A 20,794-nucleotide genomic window follows, 5' to 3' on the forward strand; every position below is an offset into this window, starting at 1 on the left:
CACTGCTCGATGTACGTCTAAAACAAAATAATTCGCATAGAATATTGAAAGAATCAGTGATACAATTATGTACTTACATGAACTCTTTGTTATTACTTGCAGAGAATGCATAATACGAGAATTAGGATGCGTACTCTTCGTAATTCAAAGCAAGACTGAACCAGTAACTATAAATATCGGTCGAAGATTTGATTTTGTTGTCGTCACGGGTGGGAGAGTATTCCCACTCCTGTATTTAATTGTAAAACGAAACACGTCGTATTGAATATTGAAAGAATAAGTGTTATAATTATGTACTTGCGTTTACTCTTCGTTATTCCTCGTGGGTAACGTATCCTGTGAGCACTGGGGTGTACATTCGTCGAAATATAAAGGAAAACTCAACTAATTGTCAAAGTTGGTCAAAGATCTATTTTTATAGATGTTATATGTTGTCGACTATCGCGAGATTAAAAATTTAATTATTAAAATTTTAAGTTACGATAATTTTAAATTTCTCGTATGTTACAATCTTTGTAATATGTAAGTAATTGTACTATTGTTTAAATTTTAGTTAAGTGCACTCTTTGTATATTATTTATTGTTTAAATAATTATAAAAGTATCGATTTTATTAATCATATAATGTTAGCCGTATGAGAAAGTAGATCTCCGATATTTACTCGTTGGAAAGCTTAACGTAATTGATTTAATATTCATCAAAGTCCTCTTTTCTCTACATATTTTACTCTCATTGTTGTTATCTATCGATGATGTAAACAATACAGTGAAGAACAATATAATAAGAAACCATTCGAGCGACTTTTATATCTTCTTTAATAACAAAGAATCAGTCTATCGTTATATCTCAAGCAATAAACATTACAGCTCTTTTATTTCGTACTCGCAGATTAGATTAAACTATTTCTAGAATTGTTTGACAATTATTAAAAATTCTGTCATTTTCTATCAACTACAAATCATCCACTCTCGGTCTAGTTGTTCGCTGTCTAGTGTTTTGGAGCCATCGCAGAACTTCTTAAGTAGTAAGTTAATTTTTATGTCCCTTTGATCACTTAATCAAGTCAAGGACGAAGGGTCCAAATCGGTACGAGTAATTGATTGTAATTAATTATTAAAAGAACGTTGAATGACAACCAGTTATTTTTTTCGGAAATTTAGTTGTAAATGATTCCTTATTTTTTTATTTATTTATTAGATCTTTTTGTTCAAACGCGTTAATTATAATTATTTGAAATTTTGTATATTTTTATGTATTTGTTAATATTTTTCTCTCGCGTAAATAACGAAGAATCGATATTCATAAGTTCTATTAAAGAACGAGCAAGAATTATAAGATTATCGGAATAATGAAGCTTTTACGTTATGTTTTTAAATAAAAGTTAGTTAAATATTTAATTAATTTAGTTGAATTATTTGTAATAGTTATTTTAATAATTATTTCATATTTTATGCATTTTTATTATTAAAATCGAGTCATATATTTTTCATTTTTTTTTCTGAAGTTCAATTAACCTTATAATTTTATTCTTATAAAATCGAATTCAATATTAAAGTCATAGTCACGAAACGTATAAGATATAACAATTTTGAAGAACACTGTAATTATTATTTATGTGGAGTATATATTACATGTGGATAAGTATGAAATCTATTTTATCGATTGAGTTCAATGAATTTCTTCAAGTAGTTTGTGAAAAAAGGCGGGAACACCATGGTGGCGTTTTTCTACACCACCTAAATGTCGTTTAATGTAAACTTGTAATATATATTTATTTTAATTAATCATGTATATAATTAGATTTTATTGAAATTAATTTATTTATTTGATCTTATTTATTATTATTTACATTTGTTCAAAATAAGTGTATCGCATAAATGTTTGTTAATGTGTGAGATAAATTCTACAATTTTTAAATTAAATTATCATATGAAATGTTAATTTATTGAAGTTAGATTAATTTGAAAATATTTGTATTAATAAATATTCCAAGAACAAAATTAAAGTAATAATTAAAATAATATGAAGTCTTCAGAAAATTCGCTTGTACATTCAAAAATAAGAACTAGAAGTAACAGTGCCTTGTCAAATCAAAATGAAAGCGATTTAGGGAAATATTTTGAAGATAGTATATCATTATTAAAGAATGTAAGTAAATCCCATAGAAATATATCAAATACTCTCGGTAATACAAAAAAGATACAAATGCGAAATGAATCGGATCTTGGAAAGTATTTTAAAGATACTGTCACATTCTCTGAGAGTAATTTTAAAAGTCAATATACTAAAAACATGATATTAGAGTTTTCTGAATCGAATAAGAAGCATTTGAAAAATTATACAGATATTGAAAAAGTAAATAAAGAAAATACTAGTTCTGAAAATATAGAACATGAAAATTGTAATCTGAAAAATATAAATTTTAATCAAAGGAGCAAATCAAAGCCATTGTTATATGATAAAGATAATAGTAATCATCCAAAACAGAATATAAGAGAAAATATAAGTAATAATAGCAATAGATCACATTATAAACATAAAACATCTACTATTATAAGTACTAATAATAACAGTAATTCAAGTATAGAAATATCACCTGACATTTGTACACAAGATCAATGTAAACTGGCATCTTGGGGTCTACCACCAATTATTCTTCAAGTATAGATATACTTAATACATTTTTAATCATTTATTCATCTAATTACAAGCATATTTATAATAACATTTTTAAATTACAGAAATATGAAGCCAAAGGAATATCACAAATGTTTCCATGGCAGGTAGAATGTTTATCTAATTGTAAGGTAATACAGGGCAGAAAAAATATTCTTTATTCAGCTCCTACATCGGCAGGAAAAACTTTAGTAGCAGAGATTCTTCTTTTAAAAACAACATTAGAATGTAAAAAAAAAGCTATTTTTGTTTTACCATTTGTCTCTGTTGTAAGAGAAAAAATGTATTATTTTAAGGTAAATATTTCTAATAAAATGTCATACAGTAAAAATAGTATAAATAATATAATGGAATTTATTAGGATCTTTTATCTGAATGTGGAATTAAAGTAGAAGGATTTATGGGAGGTATAAATCCTCCTGGTGGATTTACAGCTACTGACATCGCCATAGCAACTATAGAAAAAGCAAATTCTATAATAAATCGCTTAATGGAAGAAGGAGATTTATCTACGTTGGGTGCAATTGTAATAGACGAATTACATTTATTAGGTGATCCAAATCGTGGTTATCTCTTAGAGCTATTACTTACCAAATTAAAATATATGACTTTGCGGTAATTATTCATGATATATAAATTTATACGTAATGACAAAATATTATCTATATCTAAAATTTATAGAGAAACAAATATTAACATACAATTAATTGGTATGTCTGCTACGCTTCCAAATCTGACTTTGTTAGCTGAGTGGTTAGATGCAGAATTGTATAAGACTGAATTTAGACCTATACCATTACATGAGCAGTGTAAAGTAAGTTTTATCTTTCTGCATTTTAAATATGTTCAATGTATAATAAAAAAAAAAATTTATTACTTATAGATTGGAAAAAGTATATATGATAGTGAGTTAAAACTTGTTCGAAATTTAGTATCATTATCTGAATTACCAATGGATACAGATAACATTTTACAATTGTGTATGGAAACTATATCTGATAGTAATAGCATTTTAATATTTTGTCCAACAAAAAATTGGTGTGAAAAATTGGCATATCAAATAGCATCGACATTTTGTAAATTAGGTAATTACTTAATATCTCTAAATTAATAGATATAAGAAAAAAATAATGATAAAATCAATATTTCTAGATCAAAAAGATACAACATTTGGTAATATATTAAAGCAACAATTAAACGGTACAGCGATTCTCGAAACGATAGAACAATTGAAACGTTGTCCATGTGGATTAGATAATATCTTAAAAAATGTAGTTTCATTTGGTGTTGCTTTTCATCATGCTGGTCTTACGATAGATGAACGTGATGTCATTGAAGGAGCTTTTAGGTATTATACATTAAATTTTTATTATATATACTTCAATTTTTACTATGAAATAAATTTTGTTATCATAGATCAGGATCTCTAAGAGTTCTTGTAGCAACATCAACATTAAGTAGTGGAGTTAATTTGCCTGCAAGAAGAGTAATTATTAGGTCTCCTATGTTTGGTGGTAAAACATTAGATACTTTGACATATAAACAAATGATAGGAAGAGCAGGTCGAATGGGAAAAGATATAGCAGGTAGAAACAATAGAAAGAGGAACAATATATATATGTAAATGACAAAGAATAAGATGTGCAAATGTCTATGAATTTTTTACAGGAGAGAGTATTTTAATATGTAAACCAAATGAACGCAAAACTGCGGAATGTTTATTGTCTGCAACATTAAAACCAATAGAATCATGTCTGAAAGATTCAGATCCTTTAATCAGAACACTTTTAGAAGCTGTAGCTAGCGAAGTTGTATATACACAAGCTGATCTTGAACTTTACATGAATTGCACTTTAGCAAGCATAAATAAAAAAGAAATTATGACAAATTTATCCACTGATGCGATTAAATATTTAACTGATAATGAATTTTTACTGTAAGTAAAAAATATTCATTATAATATATTTTTATATAATTCAGCTTTTTTTTTGTGTAATATTTATTATAGATTGCAAACCACAGAACAAGAAGAAAGATGGGTAGCAACACCTTTAGGAAAAGCATGTCTTGCTGCATCTATCTCACCAATAGAAGGATTATTTTTATTTGAAGAATTACAAAGAGCTAGAAGATGTTTTGTCTTAGACACAGAATTGCATGTTGTTTATTTGGTAACTCCAGTGAATGGTGGAAGTCAAATTGGAGCAATAGATTGGATGGTATTTTTGGAATTATGGAAATCAATGTCAGAAAGTGAAAGAAGAGTTGGTCAACTTATTGGTGTAGAAGAACGTTTTCTAATGTCAGCTATCAGAGGAGTTGTAAAACCAGGCAAACTAGTTAGTAAAAAAAACTTTGATTTATATTAATTGAAACAAATATAACTTTTCATTACGTATGTTGTATTATTAATAATTTGTAAAAAGTATATATGCTTTTAGCTAAGAATACATCAACGTTTTTACACAGCATTAGCTTTACATGATCTGGTACGAGAGATTCCTTTGAATACAGTTTGTAACAAGTATAATTGTTGTCGTGGAGTACTACAAAGTTTACAACAAAGTGCTTCCACTTTTGCTGGTAACATTATATCGCGTTTCATTAAATTTAATTTTATGCGCACGTAATTAAATATTTTTTATCCTCATAAGGAATGGTTACACAATTTTGTAAACAACTTGGCTGGGATTGTATGGAGTTATTGGTAGGACAATTTAAAGCACGTCTACAATTTGGAGTATGTAGAGAATTATTAGATTTATTACGTGTTTCCATGTTAAATGGATTACGAGCGAGGAGTCTTTATAAACAAGGAATTACTACTGTAGCGGACTTAGCTGTTGCTAATATTCTTGATGTTGAACGAGCATTATATAAAGCACTCCCGTTTGAGAGGTATACATTAGATCGTATTCAACCTGTAATTAAATTAACATAGTAATTTATGGGAAATTTTATCATGATTTATAATTATTATTATAACAGTGAAAAGGAACATGATGGAGAACACGAATTAGAAGCTATTACCAGAAATAAAATGAGGACGGTATTCGTTACAGGGAAAGATGGGCTTACACCACATGAAGCTGCTACTTTATTAGTCAAAGAAGCTAGAATATTAATTCAGGTTAATTAACATAGATATATGAATAATAGATATATAAAACTATCTACTTATTATATAATAAAATATTTTATACCTTTTTTTGTTTTGTACAGAATGAATTAGGTTTACAAAATATGTCATGGTCACATAATAACTCTACAGTCACCGATACTACATGTAATAGTAATAATCAATCTAATATATCAAAAGATGTTGTTTTAGAAAATGATAATATAGATGCGAATATAAATAATCTAAATACATCAGAAAAGAAAATGGATGTTGTGGATAAAAACGAAAAGAATTCTTCTCGCATTAATACAAATGCAAATATTTCTATGAAAAATTCTGTACCATTAGAACAAAATAACATTATGGTACCAGATAGTAACATCACTGCTGCAAATGTTGATAAAAATCCTAAAAATATATCAAAGTGTTTGAAAGATCTAAATACTACTGCTATTAGTTTTATTCAAAATAGCATTCCTGAAATAATAGACAATACTGAACATAAGCGTGATAGTAATTCGTTAATTACTCCAAAAATGTGCAGAAAAAGAATTCATGAAGAAAAGAATATATTTTCTGCTTCAAGAAGTCCTAGTTTATTCGATGAAAGTTTAAATCTTGACACACAAATGTACAATGTACTTGAAGAAAATATTCTTGATTCTTTACAATTCTCTTCATATATAAGTATTAATGTAATGAATGATGCTGAAATGAAGAATGAAATAAGTACGACGAGTCAGAAGAAATTATTAAATCATGAGATACAAAATGATTTACCAATGTCAGAATTAAATTCAAACGTGGATAATATATCGCAAAAACTTTCTTCTCGTGATACACAGGTAGATAAAGCTGTTGTGATAACATGGAATGATGATTCTTGGAACGAATCAAAGCATTTGTTGAAAAAAATAAATGAATTAGATAAAAAAAATATGGAAGTAATAAATAACAGTATTAACAATATGAAAACTATAAAGAATCTATCACAAAATTGTGACATGCAAATAAATTCATTACAAGTTAATAATGAAAATGATATAGTAGAATCTAAATCTTGCAATCATCCTCTTGAACAAGACAAAATATCATGCAAATACAATTTACGAAAACTTTCTGATAAAGAAACTTTTATAGTAGATAAAACTACTTTAAATCTTGATCATAAAATACCATTAGATTCTAGTAAATCAGATTTGGATATCATAACATCTTCTCCAACACAAATGATAACTGCTCAAACAAAATTGAAATTAAAAAAGACATCAAAAACACCTGTGAAAGTCTATAAAGATAAATTATCTAAGTTAGAACATTCTGCTGTAAACAAAAATAAAACGAGAACTATCAATGGTGACATAAATAAAACTAAACCAAAATTAAGACAATTATTAGAACGAAATATTCTTCTTAATGCAAATTACAGTACAGATAGTATTATATCCAATTCGGATGAAGATACACCAATTAAAAAAGCAAGAATTATTAGAAGACATAAAACAGCTTCGCCTGTTATTAAAAGTTCATTGCATAATAAGCAAATTCAATCAGACGCGCAAATAAATTTATGTTTTCATAAAATAGAAAATATCAATGAAAATATTGATTGGAATACATTAAATATTGTTAAAGTTGGAAGCGATAAAGCAACATTTAATTTATTTAAACGTGAAATTATGAAGAATACAAGTATTGCATTGGCTTTGCATTGTGAATCTTATGTGAATGAATATAACAATATAGGAAATAAAATTATTAGTTCTACTACTGAAGGAAAAAATAAATCCAAAAAAAGTGAACAATTAATTAATGAGGATAAAAAAATTTGTGGTGCTGCTATTTCTTGGGAAAAAAATATTGCATATTACATTTCATTCTGTGAAATGAAAGGTATTTACTTTTCTTTGAAAAAAATTTTTTTTTATAGCTATTTTACAGTGATTATACAAAATCGATGTGTTTTTATATTATAGATTTAAAGGTATCCACTAAAGAGCAAATAAATTTCTTTAAGGAATTACTTTCTAATACATCATTGTATATAAGATGTTTTTCAACCAAGAAATTGTATAAAACATTATATCAATGTTTCCAAGTAGCAGCCACTTGTAGATTTCTAGATCCCTATACTGCAGATTGGTTATTACATGGCAGTACCTCGGAGAAAAAATGGAATGAAATGGTAAAATTTTATTTTAGAAAAAGAAAAAGAAAATATTTAAGAACGAATCTGGAAATGAAATATATTTAATTTATAAATAGGTATTAGAATATTTTCCTTCAGGATCTTTTATATTAAAATACTTTGATACTAAAACTAATGTAACAAGTAAATTACCACTGGAATTTAAAGCATCTGCTAAAGTTGTTCTTACATGGCATGTCATGGATACATTACTAAACAAATTAGAAGAACTCTGTCCCATATTAATTTATACATTTAAAGGTCAATTATTTTATCTTTAATTTTATAAAAAGAAATAATTCTTTTTTTTTTTTTTTTGTATTTCTATTGTACTTATATCAGTAGAAAAAAATAATAAAATGGCTATGTTTTTAGAAATTGAAATGAGATCTATTACACTGTTAGCTCGTATGGAGTTAACAGGATTTGGTATACATTTAAAATCTTTGCAAGAATTGTCTCATGTAATAGAAGGCGAAATGCTTTCTTTAAAAGAACGAGCATATTCTTTAGCAGGACGAAAATTTAATTTTTCTTCATCCAAAGAAGTCAGCCAGGTATAAAAACTTTGTTATAAGTTTATCATATATGTGATTTAATTTATAATAATATTATATTTCTGATATAGGTTTTGGGATTATATAAAGGGAAAAAAATTAGTACTAATAAGGCAGTTTTAGAACAATATAATAATCCTATCTCTAGTATTATTATTTCTTGGCGTAAACTTAATACTACTCAAACCATGGTGGATATATTATTCGTTTATTAAATATACTATTACATAAAATATTGTATATTTATTATATATAATTGGCATTATTTTTTAATAGATTGTTCATCCAATATTAAATCTGGCTCAAAATAGTCCAAGAATTCATGGCAATTCTGAAACTTCCACATTGACTGGAAGAATTACAATGCATGAACCAAACTTGCAAAATGTACCAAAAGATTTCAATTCCGAAGATAATAGTTTTGTAATAAGTGTTCGTATGGCATTTATACCATTTGAAGGAAACGTTTTATTATCCGCAGATTATTGTCAGCTTGAATTAAGAATATTAGCTCATTTCTCTAAAGATCCAATACTTTGCAATATTTTATCTAAAGAAGGTGATATTTTTAAAAATATTGCTGCTGCATGGAATAATATATCAGAGGATAAGGTATAATAAATTTCTGTCATTTTCTTTTTTTCTGTTCGATGCATAGAAATGATTTTTCTACGATCGTTAATATAATTGTATGTTCAGATTGATGATAATATGAGACAAAATACTAAACAATTATGTTATGGTATGATATATGGTATGGGTGTCAAGACATTAGCAGAAAATTTAAAAGTGACTGAAACGGAAGCTAAAATTTTTTTAGAGTCTTTCATAAATGCATACCCAGGTGTACATAAATGGCTTAAAGATATCAATTTAGAAGCACATAAAAATGGTTATATCACAACTCTTATGGAAAGACGTAGAATGCTTCCTGGTTTACAAAGTAGTAATCCATATGAAAAAGGTAATGATCCATATAAAAAATATTAAATCTAGAAAAATATTGAAAATATCAAATATATTTTAGCACAAGCAGAAAGACAAGCAGTGAATACAAAAGTACAAGGTTCTGCAGCAGACATAGCAAAACAAGCTATGGTTAATATAGAAGATAGAATACGAAACGAATTTCCAAATTCAACAATTATCATACCAAAAACAGAATTTAAACAGAAATTAAGAAAACAACGAAAGGATGACAGGCTGAGAGGTGCTTATTTAGTATTACAACTTCATGATGAGTTGTTATACGAAGTAAGAAAATAAAATTAAACAAATAATATTATTAATTAAAAAATTTTTTTACATATTATTTTGATTAAAATTGCGTAATTTAAGGTAAATATAATGGATCTGCAACAAGTGGCTCTAATAGTTAAAGAATCAATGGAACAAGTATGTCAACTTGCAGTGCCATTACCGGTAAAAATAAAAGTTGGGCCCGCATGGGGTGATCTGAAGGAATATCATATATAAATTATTAATAATTATCCAATGTGATAATTATAGCTACTATAATTAATAAGAAAAATGAGATTTTTTATGCAAACGTGTCTTATTATACAATCATGTTAATCTTTAATTTATTATTAGTTTTTTATTATTTAATTTTTAACTTATTTAAAATTTCAATATTATATGATATCGTAAATTTTAAATTATATTTACAAAATGAAGAGTGTACCAATTATAAACAATTATAATATATACCATCTTGTCATATTAGAAAATCAATGGAAATGTAATTTTTATATTTTATATATTTTTGATATATTAAAATATTAATCGAAATAAATCATATTTCATAATATACTGTGCATTAGGATATAAAAATATTTGAAATATAATCATTCATATTGTATCACAAGGTGGTGCTAATGATTGATGTAATTTCGTTACAGCTGTTTGTACTATTTGTTGGAAAATTTCGTCATCTTTACTGGTAACTTCTAAGTTTAATAAGTCTATATGTGCCTTTTTACCATCAACAGTTACATACAACTTTTCCCCTTTAAAAATTTTTGGAACTGAATCCTCTCCAAACATTTCTTGTAACATTTCTATAAGACATTCTTTAAAATGCATTCTATCCATTTTTGTTGGTGCAGGTAACATTTTAGGAGGGTGTTCCATCATCTCGGCTTGCAATATCGCAGTTAAAACAGAATCTGCATACATATCATTTACTGGTGTGGCAATCCATTCCATCATAACAATCTTTCCATCGATAGTCACATCAATATTTTTAAAGACTCTTAATTTTTTATCGTCTATAACTTCTAAGTTACCAGCTATTTGTGTCAGAAGATGTTTTAATACCGGTAATGAAGCTGAGAAGTATACACTTTGCCGTTGTATAACTTGACTCATACTCATATCTGTATATTTTGATAAATCACAAGGAGCTAACATATGATAATTAAAATTACGTTTAACCAGAACGCCAGATAATTTTTGTCCTGGATTTGGTGTTTCCATGGCTAATGTGCCCATAACCTTAGCTGTTTTTTCTCCTCTGAAGTATAACTCTACAGCAACTGTATTTCTAGGATTATGAATTTCCATTGTAGTATTTGGATCATCCTCATATTCTCGTTGTAAAGCAGCTTTTAATCTTCCCATTTCATTCTGTTCACCGTGTACAAGTACTACATGCGGTGGTTTCAAAATACGTATAAATTCTGAGGTTTGTTGATAATCAGTGTGAGCCGAAAATGATATGTAATCGACTGACATTTTTAAAGGCAGTTTCTGTCCAGACATAGTTGTGATTTCTTCTGGTTCCGATAAAATAGTTTTTGCTAGTGTACCCTCTACGCAATAACCAGCTATTATAACACCATTCTTTGCATCAGTACACCAAGATTCGAATAATTCTCTTGATAAACCACTTTGCATCATACCTGGAGATGCCATAACCACGCAAGGTCCAATATCTTCAAAATGATCAATACCTTTCAAATTTGAAATATGTTTAAATACAAATGGATTGTTGATTGCTATCTGCCGTCTGATTTTATCATTCATTGCATTCACGTATGTTTGATAAACAGCCATACATTTCTTTGCCAAGGAAGATGCATAATAAATTGGAATTTCATGTAATTCAGGATGCTGACTCCAATATTCATCCAAAATAAGAAGAAGTTCCTGTGCTCTTCCTAAGGCAAAAACTGGTATCAAGCACCTACCACCTCGATTAACAATTTCATGAACTAAATTTGTAAATCTCCCTTCTCTGTCTTCTCTTTTCTCATGAATATGTGTTCCATATGTAGATTCTGTTATTAATACATCTGGATGAATATTTGGTATTTCAGCAGCCATTAAATGTCTATCCTCTTGACGACTAAAATCTCCAGTATATAAAATTTTAACACCAGCTATTTCTATCATAAACATAGCGGCACCTAATACATGTCCAGCATTGTAAGCCCAAAACTTTATGCCAAAAACATCTTTTTCCTCGTGGAAATTTATTGTTTCTATTTTATCCATACTAGTTTCTAAATCTGATTCTGTATATAGCATCTGCTCTGTAGCAATATTACTTACTTTAATATAATCAGATAAAAGCCAACGATAAATTGCTTTAGTTGCATGAGTCATGAAACAACGTCCTTTGAAACTTGTCTTCTGAAGAAACCACGGTAAGGCACCGCAATGATCCAAATGAAAATGTGAGATCAGTAACAAATCTATTTCATCAGCTTCTACTAAATCTACAAATGGTAGAGCATCCATACCAGATAATCCAGGATGTATACCACAGTCCAACATGATTTTTTTTCCTTTAAATTCCAACATGATACATGATCTTCCAACCTCTTGACCAGCACCAAGTGGTCGAATTGAAAGTAAATCACTTTCTTCTGCTGGTACTTGTGTTTCAGGTTTTCTTTTTGTAGTCATTTTTTTACGTTTTCTTTCACAATATTTTTATAAATTATAAAAAAAGAGAAAAATAATTATCTAAGATAGTACAAACATTTTAGGTTAATTTTAACGACGCTCATTGTTAGAGTCTGATCAGGGATAGGAACCTTTACCGGTTACTCACGTGATATTTCAAAGTCAGGTTCGCGCCTGTACTAATAACAAATTCCTAATGGCGGCAAATTTAAACTGATCGTAGTTTATAGACAGATTGAACCGTATAAAAACGTATAAAATATAAATAATAAAACGTACCTTAATACTTTCCTTTCTCCATAGTGATAATCATTGTTAACTAATCGAATCTATATATATGTAAAGGTGATAAAAAACAAATATTTCTATCAAATTTACTCAAAATGTCAAATAATTGAAAAATAATAAACATAAGAGGTACTGATGTGTAATTTGCAAAGTCTCTGCATGAACATTAATTTGATATATTGTCACAATGCACGTATAAATATGATTGTTTAGCATGTAAAACTTATTAAATTGTTCAATTTCATTTTTAAATCAATTATTTCAAAATATGATCACTTGGCTTATTTTGTAAACAAAACTATATTACACAATCAATATTTAGCTTTATTGCATCATTATTGTAGACGTTCATGAAAATATAATAGTGAAACATGAGATCAATTTCATCTTAAAATCTAATGGTATCGTCTAGTTTTAACTGTGAAAAATTATGAACAATGTTAACTTTTCCTTTTCAACTTAGAATTATATTTGCAATTGTAAACATGGGATGCTAACATATTAATTAATGAAAAATGAAAAAACAAAAAAAAAACTTATTTAAAAAAGTACCTCAATATACATCATTTTTATTAAGGTATACACATGCTGATTTATTATTTTTACGATAATGATTAGTCTATTTTTATGTTCATGTGTAGCATGAATCAATACGATATTCAATTGCCAATGCAATCAATTGGCCCTACTATAAAATAGAAGTAATATACATATTTACACTATTTACATATAGTATTCATTAAGAATACATATTTAACTAAACAATTGCACACTTGGACGTCGATGTTGGTTACAGGTGGGTTTTATACACCGCCTGAAATTGTCAAGTACCTGCATATCATATTTGTACATAAAGGCTTAAACAAGTATTTTATTTTGCCTGTACAAGTATAAAATCACTTATTGAAGCATGCCGAATTTAATGGTATATGTAAACATTTAATAACATTAAAAATACATGTGCGAGAATTGAAATAACAAAATAGCATATGAATTTAATAACATAAATAACATTTATATTAATTATGCGTAAATTACGTTTGCGTTTAAAACCTTTGCAAGGTAATCATGATTAATTTATTTGATATGATTATTAAATAAAGTATATTCAAATATATACATATATATCCAACATAAAGTAATACAATATATAAAATTTGGAATTCCATATTTGCTGTCACATCACTTTTACAACATTGTACAATGACAATATGCACTATTTGATCGGCAGTGCAATTAATTGTAGAAATTTGAATTAATAGATTTAACAAAAACTATGTTACACATAGTATTTATTATATTAATTCAAACAACTTTGAATTTTATCGCTCTGTGCTACTCTCTCATACAAATAATTAAAATCATCAAAATTACATACTTCGTACATCGATATATGAAAGGAGATTTTCTCTTGAAATTATTGAAATGTACATTTAACTGCGAAAAATTTGAGATATGCAATATTAATATACACGTGATTATACATATATGATTAATATTTGTATCAGAGAGTAATACAGAGAACCAACATCGATCAGTCTTGGAATTTGAATTACCAATAAAAATCACCTTATATGTTGCAAAATATATAAATATAGAAGAATAACAACTAAGATTCATATATATTGTATGATAGTCTGTAATGATAGTAACTAATAAGCCCTCGCGCAATGAACAGAGCGCATATAAACACGGGCTGTCTCACTTATTACACTGGGCACTGACGATGTGCGAACTTCAACATGCACACTTCATGAAAAATAGTCATTGTAAAAAAATTACTTACAACGATCGACACGTAAAAGAGTTTAATATTTACGTAATATTAATTGGTTAATTGTTTTTATGAAATAGGTAATAACTATTAGTTGGCAAACGCGATTCATGTGTAGCCTTTCATTAAAGGAACTACTCGAGTCTTTGAGACACATATTAGTCAATTTTTCTTCAAAAAACTTCTTTATCCTATTATATATAGTTAGAGTCTGAAGTCACTGGATCTTTTCAATCATTTTTGATAAGATAAAATCACACGATAAAAATAATTTCACATAAATTAAAATTAATTAATTTCACATAAAATAATTTTCAAGACTTCACGAATTAAATAATATCATTTAATAAAATATAATGTTAAAACGTTCATTTCGTAAAATGCATTTTATAACTCAAAAAACGTATTTTATATATCAGCTTTATTATATATAGATTGTATCTATTTTTTTTTTTTGTTTTTAAATAATTCTTTTTAATTATTAATATAAGGTTCCATAATATAAGATATTTCTTTATAATATTTATTTTCTATTCTATTTGATTCAAACAGACCCAGTGTCACAGACTAGTTGATACCGTTATAATACTTCATGAAAATCTAAGATTCATTAGTTTTCAGTATTTACAGGTTCTCGGGCATGATGAATTCTTACATGCTTATTGTGATTAGATTTCGTACCACTTGATTTCCCACAGATGTGACATGTGTATGGTCTTGCTCCTGAGTGCACTCTTAAATGTTCTTTTAGATAATATGACCTATGAAACGTTTTGTTGCAAACATCACATGTGTATGCCTTATTCTCCTCGTGTTCTTTTACATGTCTTAAACAGTTATATTTTCGTATGAACTGAGCTCCACAGTAATTACACGTATATGGACGTACATTCCGATGAGAATTCATATGAGCTGTATAATCACTGTGTCGATAAAATGCAGCGCTACACTGGTTGCACTTAAACGGTTTTGTGCTACGAGCTGCATGAGTCCACTTGTGCAATTGTAAATTCCATTTCGTACTAAAAGCCTTGGAACAAACCTGACATTCATAGGGCTTTTCACCATTATGGACACGCATGTGAACAGCTAAAGATGATCGCAAATAAATACATTTACATATTGGACACTCCACGTTTTCATTTTCTCTTTGAGCATCAGGAACAAATCTCCTATTGTGAGCACGACGCATATGACGTGTAAGACTAGCCATATGTATAAATCTTTCATTACAATACGTGCATGCTTTAGGTTTTTCATCGTGCGTCTCTTTATGCCATGCTAATTTTTTCTTCGTATGGAATATCTCTCCACATTGGCATATATAATCTTTCAATTTCTTTTTAATATTAAGATGATGTCTATTCTTGTGCTGAGTTAAATTTGAATATCTACGAAAGGTTTCATTACATAAATTACACTTTACAGGGGCATTACCTGTATGTCCATTAGTATGTTCATCTAATTTTTGTTTAGTTAAAAATGCCTTATCACATAGCGTACAAGGAAAGGGCTTGATTCCTAAATGACGTTTCATATGTAATTTATAATTTTGTTTTCTATAAAAGTATTTCCCGCATTGTCCACATTCTAACGGATGTATTTTTAAATGAGCATTAAACAATACAACAGATGGGAACTCTTCGTTGCATATTACGCATTTTGCCTGTTCACGAATACGTTTCGATACTTCGACTATATGCATTCTCTTATGATGTAACTGTAAAGCTTTTTCACTATTAAATCGTTGATTACATAATGCACAAGATACTTCTACTGTCGAAGGAATCGTCAAATTTTCACCTTTCTGATCGGTTTCTATTTTTGCTAAATCTGGTTGTGGCGGTTGGAGTTGATGTAACAATGGCTGTTGATGATATATTTGTTGCACATGTAAGCCTGGTACAAAAATATCATCAAACACATTCATGCGCCCATCTAATAATTTTATATCTTTTACTTCCGGTTGTTCTGTTGCATCTCTACTACTGCTAGGTCCAGGTTCTTTGTGCACCATTGTACTATGGACTCTACGTTCTTTAGGACAGTCAAAAACCTCTGGACAATGTGAACACTTAAATGTCCTTTTTGTAGGCGTTTTTCTATCACGATCTAAGAATAAGCTAGATGTAAAATGCGTAGCTAAAGATCGACTATCTAACAATGGACCACTAATTTCATTGTCTGATCCTTCTGATTCTTCCCAACTTTCCCTTGCCATTAGATCATAAGATGTTGACATTCTTGAAGATTCTTGGCCCATGTAAACCTGTTACATAAAAATAACAATTAATTTTATGTCATAAAAAGTGTTAAAAATTAATAAAATATAATGCGTAAAAGGAATGAAAATTTTCATTGTTCCCTTTGATAATAATTTATCAGGAGAAACGAATTGAAAGGATAATTAAAATTAAAATTAAAATTTAAAAAGATAATGACCTGCCAAGCGGACTGTTCTGTACAGCCATTACTTTCTTGTTCTGATAATTCACCTCTGGGTGGCATAGTTTCATCAGCACGCATATTAACACTTTTAACTTCTTCATCGATACCTGCACCTCCCTCGCTACTTGCCATAGATTGCTGGCTAGTTGCACTCACTGCTTTTTGTGATGATTCACTTATAAATGTACTAGGAACTAAAATTTGAAGTCCATCAAACTCAAAAACATTCATTGGACCAGCATGAGCATCTTCATTTATATTAAGAAGTTCCATTGACTGTTTTTGAATAATTGATTTATTACAGTGATAATTCTTTGATTCAGTGCTTGTAGTTGGATTGATAGATTCTGATAAATTTAAAAGATTATGATTTTTGTTATTTGGTAACGGATAAGAATCTTGTATTAAAACAGGCTGCTGCGAATGAATTGGCGGAAATAAGCTAACATGCTCTGTTATTACGGATTGATGATACACGTGATTCGAATTGTCTCCCTTCTTCTCCACATTTTCACATACATTTTCTTCATATTTATCTACTTTTATCTCTTCTTCAATTTGGGGACAACTAATAGGATCTTTCTCCATTGTAATTTCTCTTAAATCATTACTTTCATCATCATGACTCAAACTATCCCCATCTATATGACAAAATGAATGTGCAGATGCAGGAGAACAAGGTTTGCTTAAATCTTTTCGAACTCTTAGTACTGATATACCACTAATGGCAGACAATGGAGTATGGGACCTAACACCTTCTGTACTTTCGCCATATTTCATGAAAGGTGTATGAGGACTAGGTATTGCTTCTATTTCCATATCTGCTTCATCAAAATTATCTTCCGTCATATTCTTTTCATCGTCATCCTCTTCGTCTTGCAATGTAGTCGCATCAAATCCAATAGGATAAACACTAAGATTTTCATTTGAGCCAAATTCTGAACGAACTGAATACGTTCGAGTAGACTTCTTTCGTATTGCTGGCGAGGGTGGAGCAGATAAACTGTCCTTGTAATGATATAAAATATAACTTTTGTCTGATTTGTCTTCTACACATATTTTTGGTTCTTCCGTAATTTCCATTTCTATATTACATTCCTTGATATCACTGTTATGAGAGTTTGAAATCACATCTATTATATTTGGAGTTATTTCTTCATCTGCGTGAATCGAAACACTTTCCTCCATATTTTCCTTCTCTTCCTCGTCCTTCTGTACATCATGCTCCTTCGTTGATGCGCTATTAAATTCTGATTCCATAATAGTGATCAACAATTGTTCCAATTGTTCTACCTCAGGTTGTGCAGTATCTTTTGCCATTTCTGTTGCAGGAACTTGAGATGGGACAGATTCATTTTCACTCTTTTCTTTTTCATCCGAAGACTTCTCCTCTTCTAATTTTTCCTTTTCTATATCAATGGTACTTCCGAGAACATCTTGCGGTTCTAAATTGAGCTTATTACTATCGTTTTTATATTCTTGATCAAACCTTTGTATTTCGGATTGTTCCTCATAATGGGTAGTTTTGCATTGGACAACCGATGCAACCATGTGCACCGTTTCTCTTTCATCTATATCGGGCAGTACGCTTTCAGCATTGTCATCGTCTTCGTTTTCAATGTTACAAGTGATTGTTAAAGATCTAGGAATGCTATTATATTCGTGCTGCACGGTACTTTGATCCTGCATGGTTGCATTTTGTATTTGTTGGCCTCTATGTTCTATTTGAATTCTACTATTTTCATTTCCGTCTTGCTGCATAGAAGTATTTTCATTAGCTACTTCGGGGGATGCTGGGAAATTTATGTCAGGCAGATCTTGTTCGCTTTCTACTTCTGGCTCTGGTAATATCTCAGGTAAGATCTGCTTTGGCTCAGAACTATTTACAGGTACAGTGATGGTGGTCCTGCTATTGGTTTCACCAGCCATAGTAACCACAGGTCTTATCCTTGTGGTATTAGGAATGGCTGCAACCGGAGAGATCATTTGAACAGTGGGTATCTGTTGCTGTTGATACATACCGTATGGATTATACAACATTTGCATCATCTGATTAGTCTGTGGAGCCATCGCGTACTGTGGTATCATCATGGTCCCGTTATTGACAAATTGTTGATAACTAAACGAGGCAAATTGAGGAGGCATCATAGTACCAATCGGTGGACATTCGAATATAGGCCCTATGGGATACGGAGACTGAGCAGAAACATGCGCAGTCGTCTGTTGGATGTGCGGTGGTGTATTCTGCGGTGATTGAATGCTGGAAGGAACAGGAGGTACTGATGTCGGCGATGGAAGTTGTTGCGTCTGTTGAGAGGTCGTAGAGCTGGCTTTAATGAGGGCCTCTATGACCTGTTCCTTGGGATGTGTATCCAAGTGTCTTTGAAGACTAATACCCTCGCGCAAATAAAGAGTGCAAACGGGACAGGCGACGGCCCCCCCGGATGCACCCGTTGCGTTACCTACGATGCCAAGATCCATCGTGGTTTATCGGTACGGTCCTGATACTAAAAAATGCTTTGAATTCCTACGCGGTACGCCGTTCTGACAATAAAATCCGTGGTAAGGAGCGTACCGCCGTACCGCGGCTCGCCGTCTTTGCCCCTTTTTTACTGCCTACTCTCGCACCGCGTTATCGGCCGGCGAATCGTCGCATTTCTCGGGCCCTATCAGGCCTCTGGACTCGCTCGGACGCAACATACCCAACACGGTGCTGCGGCAGGCTGTGCCCCAAAAATATCGACGTCCATGGCTGCCTGCTTCTGGGTCTTGCGATGGAGCCAGCACAGCACTCGGCGGACAAATCGATATCCCTGTTAAATCGCCAACCTCCCCTGCGCTCCTTATTAAATTACACCTGCACGTAGCACGGGGCCACGGTATAGGAGCGCCGGCCGACCCTGGGCACCACGATCAATCCGCTCAGGCCCGTTTTATCGTACGTACGATTATCAAAACGACATGTTTTTCGCCTTCTACTATCCCAAAAACACAACAGAAAACAGCGACGAACAGTATTTCGCCTGGGAATGAGAGCAACAAGAAGTCTTGCCACGAGCATGGCGCGCCCCCTCGTATGTTGCCACAAGAGCCACAGCCCTGCCTCGCTCGGTGGACGGAACCTACCGATTATAAACACCTGTTTTCTATCGTACCGACAGGTCGCACCAAGACCGCCTCCAAGATTCAGGAACGTTGTTACGTCTTTCCGGTGCCCTGCTTCTTTCCTCTTCTCACCTTTTATCCTTCACTTCTTCTTGTTTCTTTTCATCTCTCATTATTTATCTTACGCATATTCAATTCTCCGTACACCGTTCGTTCTTATCACTTTATTATTCTTTTTATTGATCGAGATATAAGGCGAAAGAAAAAAATTTTTTTTTATCAAATAACCAAACCAACCAATACACGAACGAAAGATTAACATATTTCCTTATTACATATTTTCCTTTAAAAATAATATTATCCCAATTATCACCATCAAATATATACGGCGCTGGAGATTATCGCGACAAAAAGGTAATTGTGAATGCATAGAGGCGAACAGGAAAATGATGTTAACTATTTGGTTAACAGCGCCCTCACTTCAAAAACTAATTATATTTAAATATGTACAAAGAAATATATATAATTGATATTACGATAAATAATATAATAATTATTGACACTAGTAATAATAGGTAATTTCTCAAATTGTAGTATATTTATACGTAATTAAAAGAATTTCTTGTTGAATCATTCTTCATTAGTAATCGTCCGCCATACTGCCAAGTTGTAGTGGCGCGTTTTTTCAAATTTAAAAACCCGTCGAATGCATTAGCGTTTTTCTG

General features: G+C 30.3%; 3 protein-coding genes across 4 annotated transcripts in view; 2 read left to right on the forward strand and 1 right to left on the reverse strand.

The window, feature by feature from the left end:
• LOC122636966 (coiled-coil-helix-coiled-coil-helix domain-containing protein 10, mitochondrial-like) overlaps nt 1–5,663 on the forward strand; it is a 21,455-nt gene extending 15,792 nt beyond the window's left edge. The window contains exon 4 of the mRNA XM_043828699.1: nt 5,644–5,663. The gene's annotated coding sequence lies outside the window, so the exon portion shown is untranslated. The remainder of the gene's footprint in view (nt 1–5,643) is intronic.
• LOC122636957 (DNA polymerase theta) lies at nt 1,728–10,018 on the forward strand. Of its 2 annotated transcripts, XM_043828675.1 has the most exons (21): nt 1,728–2,661; nt 2,742–2,972; nt 3,038–3,291; nt 3,358–3,490; nt 3,560–3,761; nt 3,829–4,024; nt 4,093–4,262; nt 4,345–4,612; nt 4,685–5,015; nt 5,118–5,259; nt 5,331–5,574; nt 5,665–5,806; nt 5,899–7,690; nt 7,774–7,982; nt 8,063–8,246; nt 8,361–8,542; nt 8,614–8,733; nt 8,819–9,154; nt 9,242–9,506; nt 9,570–9,796; nt 9,881–10,018. In XM_043828675.1, the coding sequence occupies exons 1-21, from the start codon at nt 2,023–2,025 to the stop codon at nt 10,016–10,018; spliced, it is 6,405 nt and encodes a 2,134-aa protein (XP_043684610.1). In that variant the 5' UTR covers nt 1,728–2,022. The 2 variants fall into 2 exon arrangements, with proteins under 2 accessions (XP_043684610.1, XP_043684611.1); XM_043828676.1 differs by lacking the exon at nt 8,614–8,733.
• LOC122637080 lies at nt 9,806–20,088 on the reverse strand. The gene is made up of 3 exons (XM_043828956.1): nt 16,959–20,088; nt 15,130–16,785; nt 9,806–12,481 (listed from the first exon to the last, which is right to left on the reverse strand). The coding sequence occupies exons 1-3, from the start codon at nt 19,443–19,445 to the stop codon at nt 10,394–10,396; spliced, it is 6,231 nt and encodes a 2,076-aa protein (XP_043684891.1). The 5' UTR covers nt 19,446–20,088; the 3' UTR covers nt 9,806–10,393.
• Between the last annotated feature and the right edge of the window lie 706 nt (nt 20,089–20,794).

Source organism: Vespula pensylvanica, chromosome 24, assembly GCF_014466175.1.
Source record: "Vespula pensylvanica isolate Volc-1 chromosome 24, ASM1446617v1, whole genome shotgun sequence".
NCBI lineage: Eukaryota > Metazoa > Arthropoda > Insecta > Hymenoptera > Vespidae > Vespula > Vespula pensylvanica.

Coding starts and splice junctions, on each gene's coding strand:
- LOC122636957 (XM_043828675.1), top strand. CDS start 2,023: ATGAAGTCTTCAGAAAATTCGCTTGTACATTCAAAAATAAGAACTAGA. Junction 3,762..3,828: donor ATCGACATTTTGTAAATTAG/GTAATTACTTAA, acceptor CAATATTTCTAG/ATCAAAAAGATACAACATTT. Junction 5,575..5,664: donor AAAGCACTCCCGTTTGAGAG/GTATACATTAGA, acceptor TTATTATAACAG/TGAAAAGGAACATGATGGAG.
- LOC122637080 (XM_043828956.1), bottom strand. CDS start 19,445: ATGGATCTTGGCATCGTAGGTAACGCAACGGGTGCATCCGGGGGGGCC. Junction 16,786..16,958: donor CAGAACAGTCCGCTTGGCAG/GTCATTATCTTT, acceptor TTTATGTAACAG/GTTTACATGGGCCAAGAATC. Junction 12,482..15,129: donor AACCTGTAAATACTGAAAAC/TAATGAATCTTA, acceptor TATAATTTATAA/AAATATTGTGAAAGAAAACG.